The sequence below is a fragment of the Hemitrygon akajei genome, chromosome 17, assembly GCF_048418815.1.
Source record: "Hemitrygon akajei chromosome 17, sHemAka1.3, whole genome shotgun sequence".
Lineage (NCBI taxonomy): Eukaryota > Metazoa > Chordata > Chondrichthyes > Myliobatiformes > Dasyatidae > Hemitrygon > Hemitrygon akajei.
In genome coordinates this window covers 55,545,123-55,562,384 of record NC_133140.1, presented here as the reverse complement: position 1 = coordinate 55,562,384, position 17,262 = coordinate 55,545,123, and the positions used below count along the sequence as shown (strand labels likewise).

At 38.6% G+C, this 17,262-nt stretch overlaps 1 protein-coding gene across 2 annotated transcripts in view; it reads left to right on the top strand.

Annotated features, from left to right (window-relative positions):
- klhdc4 (kelch domain containing 4) overlaps positions 1-17,262 on the top strand; it is a 97,761-nt gene that overhangs the window by 41,389 nt on the left and 39,110 nt on the right. For both annotated transcript variants that reach the window (XM_073070164.1, XM_073070165.1), the window contains one exon: positions 14,680-14,772. In XM_073070164.1, coding sequence (XP_072926265.1) covers positions 14,680-14,772 — 93 coding nt within the window. The remainder of the gene's footprint in view (positions 1-14,679; positions 14,773-17,262) is intronic.

Sequence of the window (17,262 nt, the reverse complement as noted above, 5' to 3'; positions counted from 1 at the left end):
ACTTACTTTCGACTACTAAACTGGTGGAAACACTTAAAGCCAAGAGTGTCGACTTTGAGAATCGGTCCAGAAGACAGAACCTACGTATACTTGGTCTCCCAGAAGGTATCGAAAAAGACGACCCTAGGGAGTATTTTGCTCAACTTTTAAAGGATGCGTTCCCGTCTGTTTTTCCAGACAGTCCGCCGTTACTTGATCGCGCGCATAGAATTATGCGTCAATCACCGAGTGCTTCAGCTAAACCTTCGGTTGTAATTGTCCGGTTCCATTATGTACATGTTAAAGAGCAACTTATTTGTGTGGCTCGGCGTGTAGGAATGGTTAAATTTCAAGATCACAATTTCCGCTTCATAGAAGATTTTAGTCCTGAGGTAATGAGGGCACGGCTTCTTTTTAAACCGCTGATATCTGAATGTTATGAGAAAAATTTAAAACCAGCGCTCTTATACCCTGCGAAGCTCAGAATCTCTCCACCGAACGCTCCTCGCCGGGTTTTTCTTTCTACATTTGAAGCGAGATATTTTCTGAATGGGAACTTCCCTACTGCTACGGGCTCTCAGGCCGAATGAATGAGTGATTTCGATTGTGTAAGATGGTTTTTGATCCTCCAAACCAGATTTTGTTTCTGGTTGTTGGTGTAGGTTTACTGTACACTTTATACTCAAGTTAAAGTGTTTTTTCGACATATTAATCGTTTTGTTTTACACACTTTAACCATTATACTGTATCGCTGACTATTTTCTGTTCCTTCGAAGGTGTATTTTTAATCCTTCGAAGGTGAATACTTCTTTACTAAGATGGTGGTTTTTTGATAAAACATTTTTGGTGTTTTTTAAGATGGCGCTTTTTTTTTCTCTTGTCTTCTTCCTACAATGCATCGCTTATCACAGTTTAAATATTTTTTTTGGTTTGTTTGGGTTTTAACCCGATTTATAAGTTTTTAGTGATTATATTTTCTTCGTTTTTTTTTCTACTACCAATTATATTAAGAAGTCTGGTTCTAGTATAGTGATTATAATTTTTAAAGTTTGGGTGGTTTTTTTTATATATATCCTTTATATATGGAGTGGTCTTCCGCTGATATGGGGGTAGTGTTAGTTTCATTTTTTCTTTTTCCCGGCCTTTTTTTGGCTCTGGTTTTTTTTCTCTTTCTTGAGTGGGAGGGGGGTGGTCTTTTTTCTAATTCTATATTTTTTTTTACCAGTTTTTAGTTTTTTCATTTGGGCTGATTTTAAACTACAAATATGTCCGCGATGTCGTCACTTCCGGGTCCGCTTTTTCCTCTTCCGGGGGCATGAGTTTGTAATTTGGTTAACCCTTTTTATACCAAAGGGTTGATTTTAGAACTATGGCTCAGACCATTAATTTTGTTTCTTGGAATACTAATGGTTTAAACCATCCGATTAAACGTAAGAAGATTTTCAAAGTATTCCAAAGACTTAATGCTCATATCATTTTTGTACAAGAAACTCATGTGAGGAAGGAGGATAACTATCGCTTTTTTAGGTTTTGGCGGGGTCAACAGTATCATTCGAATTCGAATGCCAAAGTAAAGGGAGTTTCAGTTTTTATTGACTCCTCTATTACATTTGTCCAACATGATATCTTTTCGGATCCGAATGGTAGATTTTTGTTAATTATGGGTTTACTTTTTAATAAAAAGGTTGCTGTGGTTAATGTCTATGCTCCAAATGTGGATTGTCCTGATTTTTTTAAGTCCTTATTTACTTCTTTACCTAATCTAAATTAATATAAGTTAATAATGGGTGGTGATTTTAATTGTTGTTTAAATCCTTTGATGGACAAATCTATATCTACTCAGACTGTACCCAATAAGTCGGCCACTTGTATCAACTCTTTTTTGACTGATAATGGAATTTTTGATATTTGGAGATTTCGGCATCCTAAGGACAAAGAGTTTTCTTTTTTCTCACATGTTTATCATTCTTATTCGAGAATTGATTATTTTTGTATTGACTTTTGTTTGATTCCTTCGGTAAATGGTTGTTATTATGATAGTATAGCTATTTCTGACCATGCTCCATTAAAACTTTCTATTAAATTTACGGACACAGTTCATAATGCTAGACAATGGCGGTCTGATTCTACCTTATTGCAAGATCCGGACTTTATTAAATTTATGAATGAACAGATCGATTTCTTCTTCTCAACCAACTCCACGGAAGATATTTCTTACGGAACACTTTGGGACACTTTTAAAGCATATATATGTGGACAGATTATTTCTTACTCTGTTGGTCTGAGAAAACACATAAAGAAGGAAACTCTTTTATTGGTTGATAAAATTAAAGAGATTGACAAGAAATATTTGATTACTCCTAGTAAGGAGCTTTACAAAGGGTTGAACTTCAAACAGAATATAGTTTATTACTTACATCTTCGATTGAAAATCAACTGATGAAGTCCAGATCTGATTTTTATATACATAGTGATAAATCGGGTAAACTATTAGCTAGTCAATTGAAGAATGCTTTGGTTAAATGTCAAATTACTAAGATCCGTCAGCAAAATGGGGATTTGACAATTAACCATGATGAGATAAATAAATCATTTCAAGATTTTTATACTTCCCTGTATCATTCTGAATTTCCTCAGGATTGCAATGCCATGTGTGATTTTCTTGGGAAATTGAATATCCCAAGATTATCACCAGATGATCTTTCAATATTGGAAACTCCTATGACTGATGCAGAAATCAAAGGGGTTATTTCTTCCATGAATTCAGGGAAAGCACCTGGTCCGGATGGGTATACAGCAGAATTTTTAAAATGTTTTTCCGCTACTCTCTCTCCTCGGTTATATAAGGTTTTTAAAGAAGCAATTAGATTGGACAATTTGCCACAATCTTTTTATAGAGCTTCTATTTCTTTAATATTGAAGAAAGATAAAGACCCTACTGATTGTGCATCCTATAGACCAATATCCTTACTGAATGTAGATTCCAAGATTTTTTCCAAGTTACTTGCATCCAGATTGGAGAAGGTATTACCCCAAATTATTTCGGAGGATCAAACCGGTTTTATTAAAAATCTGTATTCTTTTTTTAATGTTAGGAGGTTATTGAATATTGTGTATACTCCTTCACATAATATTTCAGAATGTGTTATTTCATTAGATGCAGAGAAAGCATTTGATAGAGTTGAATGGCCATACTTATTTAATGTGTTGGAGAAGTTTAATTTTAGTCCGACATTCATTTCCTGGATTAAACTGATTTATCATACCCCAGTAGCCTCGGTGTTTACTAATAATCAAAGATCTCCCTTTTTTCGTTTATTTCGGGGCACTAGACAAGGCTGTCGTCTTAGTCCACTATTATTTGATATTGCTTTAGAACCCTTGGCAATTGCTATCAGAGAATCACAGGATATTCTTGGTATTAATCGTGGGACAGATATTCATAAGTTATCTTTGTATGCAGATGAGTTATTATTATTTATTTCCAATCCTGAGAAATCTATTCCTGTAGTTTTATCATTGTTGGCTCAATTTAGTGATTTTTCTGGATATAAGTTAAATCTTAATAAGAGTGAATTGTTTCCTTTAAATAGACAGGTCCCAATTTATGGAAACTTACCTTTTAAATTAGTTAATGATTCTTTTATTTACTTAGGGATTAAAATCACAAAAAACCACAAAGACTTATTTAAGGTTAATTTTGTACCCTTAATTGATCAGATTAAATGCTTGTTTACTAAGTGGTCACCATTATCTTTATCTCTGATAGGTCGAATTAACACTATTAAGATGGTTATTTTACCTAAGTTCTTATATATTTTTCAAGCGGTACCAATTTTTATTCCGAAATCTTTTTTTACTAATGTTGATTCAAAAATTTCCTCATATATTTGGCAGAATAAAAATCCTAGGTTATGTAAAATATACTTACAGAAGGCAAAGAAGGAAGGTGGATTAGCATTGCCTAATTTTAGATTTTATTATTGGGCAGTTAATATCAGATATTTGATATGTTGGTTGAAAGATTGGGATGGATCTTTTAGCCCTCATTGGGTGAGCCTGGAAATTCAATCGGTACCAGGTTTTGCACTGGGTTCTATTTTGGGGACTTCTCTCCCTTTTGCTCTTTCTAAATTGCCGAAACGAATTGACAACCCGATAGTTAAACATACTTTACGTATATGGTTTCAATTTCGGAATTTTTTTGGGTTGACTCAGTTTGTTTTAAATTTTCCTATTGTATCCAATTGTTTTTTCCACCCTTCAATTATAGACCAGGCTTATTTGGCTTGGAAGACTAAAGGATTACTACGATTTTCTGACTTATTTTTGGATAATTGTTTTATGTCTTTTGAGCAGTTATCTAATAAATATAATTTGCCTAGATTTCATTTTTTTCGATATTTACAGATTAGGAATTTTTAAAATACTGTACTTCCTACTTTTCCAAATTTTGTGTCTTCAGGCATTTTGGAGAATTTGTTTGAATTAAACCCCTTTCAGAAAGGGCTTATATCAAAACTTTATAATATAATTATGAAGATACGTTCAGAGCCCCTTTATAAGACAAAAAATGATTGGGAAAGAGAGCTCAACATTATTATTCCTATTGAGAATTGGGATAAAATTCTTCAATTAGTTAATACATCATCTATATGTGCTAAACATTCACTAATACAGTTTAAGGTTGTACACAGGGCTCATATGTCCAAGGATAAATTGGCTCATTTTTATTCCTATATAAATCCTATTTGTGATAGATGTCAATCTGAAATAGCATCTTTAACTCGTATGTTCTGGTCGTGTCCGCTTTTAGATAGATAGATAGATACTTTATTCATCCCCATGGGGAAATTCAACATTTTTTCCAATGTCCCATACACTTGTTGTAGCAAAACTAATTACATACAATACTTAACTCAGTAAAAATATGATATGCATCTAAATCACTCTCTCAAAAAGCATTAATAATAGCTTTTAAAAATATATTTTTAAATATTTTAAAATATATTTTAAATATAAAAAAAATATTGGAAAGATATTTTTGATATTATCTCTGCGGTATTGAACATTGATTTACAACCCCATCCTATTACCGCAATTTTTGGTTTACCAGTGATGGACTCACTTCATTTATCTTCTTCTGCTTGTCGAATGATTGCATTTCTTACACTAATGGCTAGAAGATCTATTTTGTTGAATTGGAAGGAAATTAATCCTCCTACTGTATTTCATTGGCTTTCTCAAAGTATGTTATGTTTAAATTTAGAAAAAATTAGAAGTGGTGTATTTGACACCTACTAAATTTGAAAAGATATGGAGACCATTTATTCAATATTTTCATATGATGTAATAGGACCCTGTTCCAGGCCTATTTGATTTTCCAGTTTTGATTGCATATATGTCAAGAGGATCGGAGTTGACGACACTGATGATTTTGTATTTTTGTGAGATATGATAAACAGCCCTTTTTTTTCCTCTTTTATTTTTTCTTTTTCTTTTTTTTGTTTTTTTCTTCTATTATTAGATTTTTAGATTAGTTTTTTGCATAATGATTTTTTTTCTTTTTTTCTTTTTCTTTTTTTATTTTATATTATGATACACTTAGGTTTGCCTTGTCTATTTGTATATTGTATCATTTACGATGTGGGAATACTCATTTATACTGTAATCATTGTTCTTGTAATCTTTTATAGTTAGTTGAAATATGTATGTGTGTAATCTCATTATCTATGTATCAATTTTATTTTGTTGTTATTAATAATGATAATAAAAAGATGGGGGGGAAAAGAGGGGAAGAAACTGTTCAATAAAACAGGCTCCTGTATCTCCTCCTTGATGGTTGTAATGAGAAGAAGGCACGTCCTGGATGGTGAGGGTCCTTAATGATAGATTACGCCTCCTTGAGGCACTGACCTTTGAAGGTGTACTCAATGGTGGGGAGGGTTATGCCCATGATGGAGAGGGCCAAGTCTACAAACTTCTGCAGCCTCTTTCAATCCTGTATATTCGAGCCTCCACGTAGAATACTTTCCACTATACATCTGCAAGCTTTCTTTGTGACTGTATCAATGCATTAACTATGATAGATCCTTTGAGAATTTGATGCCAAGGACTTGTAGCTGCTTATCCTTTCCACCACAGAACCCTCAATGGTGTATATTCTCTCAACTTCCACTTCCTGAAGTTCACAATCAATTAATTGATCTTGCTGAGGTTGAGTGCAATGTTGCTGTTGCAACACCACTCAACCAGCCAATCTGTCTCACTTCTTTATGCCAACCTTGTTGCCATCTGAGATTCTGCCAACAACAGTGGTGTCATCGGCAAATTTATATATGCAGCTTGAGCTGTGCTTAGCAACACAATTATAAGTGAAGAGAAAGTAGAGTAGTGGGCTTAGCTGATATCCTTGGGCCACATAGTTGCGAGGAGGAGATATTATTGTTGATCTGCGCTGGCTGTGGTCTCTTGATGATGGTGTTGAGGATCCAGATACAGAGGGAAGCAAAGAGGCCAAGATTTTTAAGCTTGTTGATTGGTACTGAGGGGATGTTGATGTTGAATGCTGAGGTGTAATTGATAAACAGCAGCCTGATGCATGATTTGCTGTTGTTCAGGTGCTCCAGAGTTGAGTGATAGATAGATAGATAGATACTTTATTCATCCCCATGGGGAAATTCAACTTTTTTTCCAATGTCCCATACACTTGTTGTAGCAAAACTAATTACATACAATACTTAACTCAGTAAAAAAATATGATATGCATCTAAATCACCATCTCAAAAAGCATTAATAATAGCTTTTAAAAAGTTCTTAAGTCCTGGCAGTAGAATTGTAAAGCCTAATGGCATTGGGGAGTATTGACCTCTTCATCCTGTCTGAGGAGCATTGCATCGATAGTAACCTGTCACTGAAACTGCTTCTCTGTCTCTGGATGGTGCTATGTAGAGGATGTTCAGAGTTATCCATAATTGACCGTAGCCTACTCAGCGCCCTTCGCTCAGCTACCGATGTTAAACTCTCCAGTACTTTGCCCACGACAGAGCCCGCCTTCCTTACCAGCTTATTAAGACGTGAGGCGTCCCTCTTCTTAATGCTTCCTCCCCAACACGCCACCACAAAGAAGAGGGCGTTCTCCACAACTGACCTATAGAACATCTTCAGCATCTCACTACAGATATTGAATGACGCCAACCTTCTTAGGAAGTACATTCGACTCTGTGCCTTCCTGCACAAGGCAGGAGTGGAGAGCAGTGAGATTGTATCTGCTGTAGACCTTTTGTGGCAGTAGGCAAGTAATAATGGGTTTGGGTCCTTGCTCATGCCAGAGTTAATTCTTGCCATGACCAACCTTTTATTGCACTCCATCACATCTACTGTGATAGAGTGCTTCCAGGCGATAGTCTCTGAGGTAGCTCACCCTGCTCTTCTTGGGTGCCAGTATGATTGCTGCCCTTTTAAAGCAGATGGAAATCTCCAGCAGCAGTAATGAGGATTGACGATATCCTTGAATACTCCTGCAAGTTGGTTGGAACAAGTTTTCAGTACCTTGCTAGGTACCCCATTGTATATACTTGATTTCAGAAATTTCCTGGTTTTTATACCTGAACTACAAGGGGACCAATATACCGTACTTGTAGGGAGGTTTGCTAGTGTTATTGGGGAGGGTTTAAACTAGATTTGCAGGGGGATGGGAGCCAGAGTGTTAGAGTAGATAGTGGAACAGGGGTAAAAATAAATGATGTTAGTAGTTCATGCAAAGTCACAAATAGTAAGATTGTGTGTGATGGTAATAATCTTCTGAGGTGCGCATATTTCAATGCGAGGAGTATTGTGGGAAAGGCAGAAGAGCTGAGGGCCTGGATTGACACATGGAATTATGACATCATAGCCATTACTGAAACTTGGCTACAGGAGGGGCAGGACTAGCAGCTCAATGTTTCAGGGTTCCTATGTTTCAGACGTGATAGAGGCAGAGGGATGAAGGGTGGGGGGGGGATGGCTTTGCTAGTCAGGGAAAATATTACAGCAGTGCTTCGGCAGGACAGATTAGAGGGCTTGTCTACTGAGGCCATATGGGTGGAGCTGAGAGACAGAAAGGGTATGACCACATTAATAGGGTTGTATTATAGACCATCCAATAGTCAGCGAGAATTGGAGGAGCAAATCTGCATAGAGATAACAGACAACTGCAGGAGAAAGAAAGTTGTGATTGTAGGGGATTTTAATTTTCCACACATTGATTGGGACTCCCATACTGTTAAAGGTCTAGATGGGTTAGAGTTCGTAAAATATGTTCAGGAAAGTTTTCTAAATCAATATATAGAGGTACCAACTAAGGAGGATGCAATATTAGATCTCCTATTAGGAAATGAGTTAGGGCAGGTGACGGAAGTGTGTGTAGGGGAACACTTTGGTTCCAGTGATCATACCGCCATTAGTTTCAACTTGATCATGGATAAAGCTAGATCTGGTCCTCGGGTTGAAGTTCTAAACTGAAAAAAGGCCAAATTTGAAGAAATGAGAAAGGATCTAAAAAGCGTAGATTGGGACAGGTTGTTCTCTGGCAAGGATGTGATTGATAAGTGGGAGGCCTTCAAAGGAGAAATTTTGAGAGTGCAGAGTTTGTATGTTCCATTCAGGGGTAAAGGCAAAATGAATAAGAATAAGGAACCTTGGTTCTCGAGGGATATTGGAACTCTGATAAAGAAGAAGAGAGAGAAGTATAACATGTATAGGCAACAGGGAGGAAATAAGATGCTTGAGGAGTATAAGAAGAGTAAGAAAATACTTAAGAAAGAAATCAGGAGGGCTAAAAGAAGACATGAGGTTGCTTTGGCAGTCAGGATGAAGGATAATCCTAAGAGCTTCTACAGGTATGTTAAGAGCAAAAGGATAGTAAGGGATAAAATTGGTCCTCTTGAAGATCAGAATGGTCAGCTATGTATGGAACCAAAAGAAATGGGAGAGGTATTAAATGGGTTCTTTGCATCTGTATTTACTAAGGAAACTGGAATGGAGTCTATGGAAACAAGGCAAACAAGTAGGGAGGTCATGGAACTTATACAGATTAAAGAGGAGGAGGTGCTTGATGTCTTGAGGCAAATGAGAGTAGATAAATCCCCAGGACCTGACAGGGTATTCCCTCGGACCTTGAAGGAGACTAGTGTTGAAATTGCAGGGTCCCTGGCAGAAATATTTAAAATGCCGATATCCACGAGTCAGGTGCTGGAGGATTGGAGGATAGCTCATGTAGTTCCGTTGTTCAAAAAAGGCTCAAAAAGTAAGCCAGGAAATTATAGGCTGGTACGTTTGACATTGGTAGTAGGTAAACTATTAGAAGGAATACTAAGAGATAGGATCTACAAGTATTTGGATAGACAGGGACTTATTAGGGAGAGTCAACATGGCTTTGTGCGTGGTAGGTCATGTTTAACCAATCTATTAGAGTTTTTCGAGGAAGTTACCAGGAAAGTGAATGAAGGGAAGGCAGTGGATGTTATATACATGGACTTCAGTAAGGCCTTTGACAAGGTCCTGCATGGGAGGTTAGTTAGGAAGATTCAGTCACTAGGTATACATGGAGAGTTGGCAAATTGGATTAGACATTGGCTCAATGGAAGAAGCCAGAGAGTGGTAGTGGAGGATTGCTACTCTGAGTAGAGGCCTGTGACTAGTGGTGTGCCACAGGGATCATTGCTGGGTCCATTGTTATTTGTCATCTATATCAATGATCTGGATGATAATGTGGCAAATTGGATCAGCAAATTTGCTGATGATACAAAGATTGGAGGTGTAGTGGACAGTGAGGAAGGTTTTCAAAGCTTGCAGAGGGATTTGGACCAGTTGGAGGAATGAGCTGAAAAATGGCAGATGGAGTTTAATGTGGACAAGTGTGAGGTATTGCACTTCGGAAGGTCAAACCAAGGTAGAATATACAAGGTAAATGGTAGGACACTGAGGAGTGCAGTAGAACAGAGGGATCTGGGAGTACAGATACATAATTCCCTAAAAGTGGTTTCACAAGTAGATAGGGTTGTAAAGAAAGCTTTTGGTACATTGGCCTTTATAAATCAAAGTATTGAGTATAAGAGTTGGAATGTAATGGTGAGGTTGTATAAGACATTGGTGAGACTGAATTTGGAGTATTGTGTGCAGTTTTGGTCACCTAATTTCAGGAAGGATATTAATAAGGCTGAAAGAGTGCAGAAAAGGTTTACAAGGATGTTGCCGGGACTTGAGAAACTGAGTTACAGAGAAAGGTTGAATAGGTTAGGACTTTATTCCCTGGAGCATAGGAAAATGAGGGGTGATTTGATAGAGGTGTATAAAATTATGATGAGTATTGATAGAGTGAATGCAAGCAGGCTTTTTCCACTGAGGCCAGGGGAGAAAAAAAACCAGAGGTCATGGGTTAAGGGTGAAGGGGGAAAACATTAAAGGGAACATTGGGGGGGGGGCTTCTTCACACGGAGAGTGGTGGGAGTGTGGAATGAGCTGCCAGATGAAGTGATGAATGCGGGCTCACTTTTGACATTTAAGAAAAACTTGGACAGGTATATGGGTGAGAGGCGTTCGGAGGGATATTGCCTAGGTGCAGGTCAGTAGGACTAGGCAGAAAAATGGTTTGGCACAACCAAGAAGGGCCAAAAGGCCTGTTTCTTTGCTGTAATGTTCTATGGTTATGAAGGGCCATCAAACTGAAATAGATGTTGCTGAACCTAATGAGTATTTTCAACATTTCTTGTATATTTTTAAGACTTTCAGAATTGTGGAAAAAAATCTGATTCAATGCCATAGTTTGAGATGATTTGATATCATCTGGATTAGTATTTATTTATGGGAAGTAAAGACTGGTCTTTCCAGCAATGGCTGCATTTTGCAAATGACTGAATAAGGTGAAATTGTACTTTATCATCTTCTGAAACTATATTGAAAAATAACTTGGCAAACCTGTTGTTTTTGATTTTGTTTAATGGTTTGCCTTGAGTTCAAGCAACTTTTGAATAAATTCAAAGTAACCTCATAGACTCTGCAGTTAACTCAATAATTTCAGATATGATTTTCATGTTCTTATTGCAGATTTCCAAATTTAAGTCGATTTTAATATTTTAGTTTACTAATTTCTCTTGTTTACTGCATCATGAACAATCTTTTATTTCTTTTACTACTTTCTTACCATCTATTGCTGTACAGTGTTTTGATTGATCAGATCAATTATAGATCTTTTTATTGCACACTCCTTTTTTCTGCCAGTTAAAATTATGGCCTATAATTTTAAACTCCTTTTTTAGCAGCACACACTGAAAAATTGTTTCATTTCCATGTGAAATTTAGTTATCACCATTTCCAGGGTGATTTAATCTACTCAGGGAATTGAACAGGATACTTCAGATTCTCCTTTACTCAAGCTTCAAAGTACCAATTTGCAGGTGAGTTACACATGTGGTAGTATCATATCCCATAAAGCACTCCTTGTCATTCCTGAAGCCATCAGGCTTTCATCGTTCCACAGTAGAGTCCGGAACAATTCCCCTACCAGCACTTGGAATCTAACTGATAGCTATCCTTTGTAACTTGTTACTTTTCTTAAGGGCTTTCCACTTCCCTCAGCTATCTGCCCCTGTACCCTAGTATAATCCATTTCCTGATGTCAGATACTAGAGACAATTTAAAGCAAGAGGGAGGAAATTTAAAGGTGATGCATTGAGCAAGTTTTCTTTAAACACCAAAGGGCAGCTAAGCGTAGTGGTAGACACAGGTACAATAGTGACGTTTAAAAGACTGCAAGGAATTGAGGGATATGGATCATGTGCAGACAAAAGAGATTTAGCTTAATTTGCCATCATGTTTGGCACAGGTATTGTGGGCCAAAAGACCTGTTCCTGTCTTCCAATTCCACTAATGCTACCTGACTCTGAGTACTTACAGCTTTTTCAGGTTTTCTTAGATTTTCGCCATATTTAGGATTTTGCTTTAGGGTTAGGGTTTGTTCTTCACTGGTTTTGTTCTTGCCAAGCTATAACGAAGTAGATAGTTCATAATGTTGCAGAAGTTTTGAGAAATGTGTATTTGCATTGTAATCGTTGAAATTTATTGTTCAAGTACATCTATAGATCATTGTAGTTAAAATAAATGTAACTCAATTTTGCGTTTTCACTGAGAAAAGGACAGCATGATTGTTTAAAAGCATCATTTTAACCATTCAAAGAATTGGCATTATGTAAAGCACTAGATGTCCAATGTGGTAATCAATAAAGAAAATATTCAGAGTTGGGCAAAAATCTACTTAAAATAACATTAGGGTGAAATAGGATTTGTGCAGTTCTTTGTAGAAGCTGCACTAAAAATAGTTTTATTTCTATTTAGTTGTTATGCAGAATTTGGCCAATGCTGGCAAGGCCACAGCAGTACATTGAATGACTTCAGTTATGGTGAAGAAGCATTCGTACTGCTATTGGAGAGAGTTTCCAGGATCTTGGTTCAATGAGTTGTCAGCTGTCATGAGTTTGCAAAATGAGGCTGATCAATTACATGGCTATTACCTTGATGTTAGATAGGGACTTTTTAAAATTTGTGTTTATTTGATGATCTCAGTCATTGCTCTTTTTTCCAACTTTTGTGAAAGTTCTTGGTTGCTGCTTTCTGTTGCAATATAGATAGCTGAAGGCCAAAATTTGCACTGAGCAAATTGTGATGTTGTTACAAGCACATTTGACATCAAGAAAATGTTTGGCATAGTCATGTGGTTTACACCTGGAAGTGGCTGCTGCAGTGTTCTGATTCATACTATTTCATCCAGTAATGATTGCAACCACTACCTTAATCTGGGTTAACTTGATACACGCACTGTTATGCGTTTTTTAAAACCAAATTGAATTTGTCAGCAAATGTCTGCAGAACAGTTGTTTCAGATCGCAAAGAAGCTGGTATTTTGGACTAGTGTAGATTTGATAATACTAACTCTACAGACAAGCCTTCCACAATTTATAATATTTTACATTCAACTAAATAATAGTATTCTTAAATGTATTAACAAGTATAAAGGATTCAGGCTATTTCTTATTTAGAGCAAAATTGTCAACAACTTTGTAAACAAAAACATCATTCACATTCATGCTATAAATATCCAGAAGCGGAAATCATCACCCTTGGTGGCATCATACTTTCCAAAAGGAATTCTTTGCACTAGGGTGAATATTTTTTTTCCAATAAGCCATTTTAATTGCAGTGTTATAGATGGTATTGTAGCTAAACACTAAATTTGCATGAATGATTTTATAGGAGATTCACAACAAAATGTACACAGTGAAGTTTGTGAATATCATGCAGGGACTTTTTTCACATTACACTTGAGAGGATTTCTTCACAACTTTAAACAGTAACTATTATTTAGATCACAATATGAATATTTTAACACTTTATTTTGGTATTGTTACATTTTCCTTTTCAATTATGTTGTAGAAGTACTAGTAGGATACTAGCTTTATTGTACACGGTATCTGTACTGAAAATATATACAACAGCCTGAAGAGTGGGTATCACCTTATACAAAGTAATATATGGTTGAGTTGGTAAGGTGATGCTGCTGATAATTCCTATTCTATTTAGCAAATGTAATCTGAAATTATATTTGCAGCCTCCTCTTAAGATGCAATTTTGAACTGAACAGTGCTGTAAACAGTCCTTACAGGTGAGGAGCACTTCACTTGTGAATCTGTCAGTGTCATTTATTCCATCTGGTGCTCCCAGTGCAGCCTCCTACATTGATGAGACCAAGGGAATGCTCCATCAGCCACAACAGCTGGGATTTCCCAGTAGCCACCTTTCAGATTCCACTTTTCATTCCCACAATGACATGTCTGTCCATGGCCGCCTCTGCTGTTGTCTTGAGGGTAGATCCAGGTTGGAAGAGCACCACCTCATATTCTGTCTTGGTAATCTCCAATCTAATAGCATGAAGACCAATTGCTCTGACTCCCAGTTACTACCAACCTCTGTTTTTCCTTTCTTCACCCCCCCCATTTTGTTTTCCTTCATTCTCTGGGCCTGCCTCACCCCTCTTCTTACACTCCCCCATCCTCAAGACCTGTCCATCACCTCCTGCAGGTTCCCCACCTCCTTCCCTTTGTTCCATCATTGACTGTCCTCTCCCTGTAGATTCCTTCTTTAGTCCTTTGCCTCTTCCACATATCACCTCCGAGCTTCTCACATAATTTCCTTAGATTCCCCACCTCCCCCAACTACCAACTTTCACTTCTCACCTGGACTCACCTATTACCTGTCTGCTTGTGCTGCTCCTCCTCCTCCCCCTACAGTTTTATTCCGGCTTCTGTCCTTTTCCTTTCCAGTTCTGATGAAGGGTCTCGACCTGAAATGTCAGTTGTTCATTTCCCTCCATGGTTGCTCCATGGCCTGCTGAGGTCCTCCGTTATTTGTGAGCTACTGCAAATGCTGGAAGAGGCAGGAACAGTAACTTAAAGAGGCTTTGGGAGAGGTTCTTGAATGAGTAAGGCATAAAGTGATATGGAATTCATACAGGCAAGTGAAGTTGTTATTAAACTGGCAAGTTGGTCAACAGAAACATTGTTGGCTGAAGGACCTGTTTGTGTGTTGTATGACTTCATATTAGATCTGTTGCTTTTACAATGTTTTGTGATTGTTCAGTTGATTTTTCACATTTCTGGTTATTAAAAGGGTGACGGGTGGACCATCAGGTAGAAGTGGACATCGGATGGCTGTTTGTAAGAGACAGATCTTGGTATTTGGTGGATTCCATGAAAGTGCAAGGTAAGCAAGGCCTTTAGTACTCACCCTTTCAGAATTAAACTGAAGAATTCATCAAGGTCTTTTCATAGTTTCTGAATTATCAGGGATTTTTTTTGTGATTGGTTTCATAATCTTAATTCTATACCACACACGTGAAGTAAAAGCCAGAGGGGAAGTGATGTAACACACACAAAAGGCCGGAGGGACTTAGCAGGCCAGTAGTCTCTATGGAAAAGACGTAACAGACGACACTACGGGCCAAGATCCTTCATCAGGACTGGAGAAAAAAGTTAGAGTAAGAAGGTGGGAGGGAAAGAAGGTGTAAGTAATAGATGAGACTGGGAGAGGGGGAGGGGTGAAGTAAAGAGCTGGGAAGTCAATCGATGAAAGAGATAAAGGGCTGGAGGAGGGGGAATCTGATGGGAGACGACAAAAGGCCATTGGAAGGGGGAGAAGCACCAGAGAGAGGGTTGTGGCAGGTAAAGAGATAAGGTGAGAGAGGGAAATGGGAATGGTGAAGGTGTGGGGGGTGGGGGGGGGGGGCGGTGTCCATTACCAGAAGTTCAAAAAATCGATGTTCATGCCATCAGGTTGGAGGCTACCTGGTCGAAATACAAGGTGTTGTACCTCCAACCTGTGTGCGGCCTCATTGGAGCAGTAGAGGAACCCACGGGCTGACATTACGGAATGGGAGATGGGAAGTAGAATTAAAGATGGGAGATCTAGCTTTTTCTAGCAGATGGAGTGTAGATGCTCGGCGAAGCATCTCCCAATCTGGTCTCCCAATCTGCATCGGATATCACCAGTGTACAAGAGGCCACACTGGGAGCACTGGATATAGTAGATGACCCCAACAGACTCACAGGTTGCCTCATCTGGAAGGATGAGGCCTCTAAATAGTAGTGAGGGGGGAGGTGTAGCACTTGTTCTGCTTGCAAGGATCAGTGCCAGGAGGGAGATCAGTGGAGAGGGACGAATGGACAAGGGAGACATATAGGGAGTGATCCCTGGAGAAAGCAGAAAATGGGGGAGAGGGAAAGTTCTGCTTGGTGGGGAGATCTTGCTGGAGATGGCAGAAGTGACAGAGAATTATGTGCTGAATGCAAAGGCTGGTGGGTGGTAGGTGAGGACAGGAGGAGCCCTATCCCTGGTGGAGTGGCGGGAGGGTGGGGTAAGGGCAGATGTGCACGAAATGGAAAAGGTGTGGTTGAGGGCAGTGTTGATGGTGGAGGAAGGGAAGCTCCTTTCTTTGAATAAGAAGGATATCTTCCTTATTTCTGGAATGTGCACCTCCACTCCACTCACCAGAAAAAGTGGCATCTCCCAGTGGTCACCCATTTTAATTCTACTTTCCATTACCATTCTGACATGTCAGTCCATGGCACCCTCTACTGTCACGATGAGGTCACACTCCGGTTGCAGGAGCAACACCTTATTTTCCACCTTTTGTAGGTCCCAAATTGATGGCATGAACATCGATTTCTTGAACTCTTGGTAATGCACCCCTCCCCCCACAGTCCTTCACCATTCTCCATTTCCATTTCCCTTTCTCACTTTATCACCTCCCTCTGGGGCTCCTCCCATTCCCTTTCTTCCATGGCCTTCTCTCCTCTCCTATCAGGTTCCCCCTTCTCTAGCCCTTTATCTCTTTCATCAATGGACTTCCCAGCTCTTTACTTTACCCCTCCCCCTCTCCCAGTTTCACCATCACCCACTACCTTGCACTTCTTCCTCCTCTCCCCCCACCTTCCTACTCTGACTTCTCATCTATTTTCTCCAGTCCTGTTGAAGAGCCTTGGCCCGGAACATCGACTGTTTTCTGTCGTGGATGCTGTCTGGCCTGCTGAGTTCCTCCAGCATTTTGTGTGTGTTGCTTGAATTAGCATCATCTGCAGATTTTCTCTTGTTTGTGGAGGGAAGTGATGTGCTGCCTCTGCCATTTTTGCCCTGCTTCTCCATGTTCCTGACAGAGGTTCAAGGCTCTTGGTGCCATCTAAATGTGCAGTAATGACATTCCCATGAGTCAAAAGAAAAACACACGTCATTAAGCATTTAAATGTGCACATACACAAACTTTGGCTGCCTTCCATAGCTTGATGACTGCAGTTAGAGTGGCCGAGTTTCAGGAGTACTTTATCGTAGAGTCAAAGAAATATGCAGCATGAAAATAAGCTCTTCGATCCAACTCATCCATGCCAATGGTGTTGCTCAGCCAGGTCCATAGTCCTCTAAACTTCTGTTATTCACCTACTTATCTAGTTGGCTTTCAAATATTGCTAATGTGCCCACCCTCAGCCATTATTTCTGGCAGTTCATTCCAAATACATACAATCCTTTGTAAAAAGAAGCTGTCTATTCTAACCCCTTTGTATCTCTTGCTTCTGATTGTAAACCCATGCACTCTTATTTTTAGCAACCCCTCCAGAGGTAGAAAGATTGTTTTCATTCTGTCTACATCCTCGATGATCTTGTATGCCTCTATCAAATCACTCTTCAATCTTCTATGTGCCA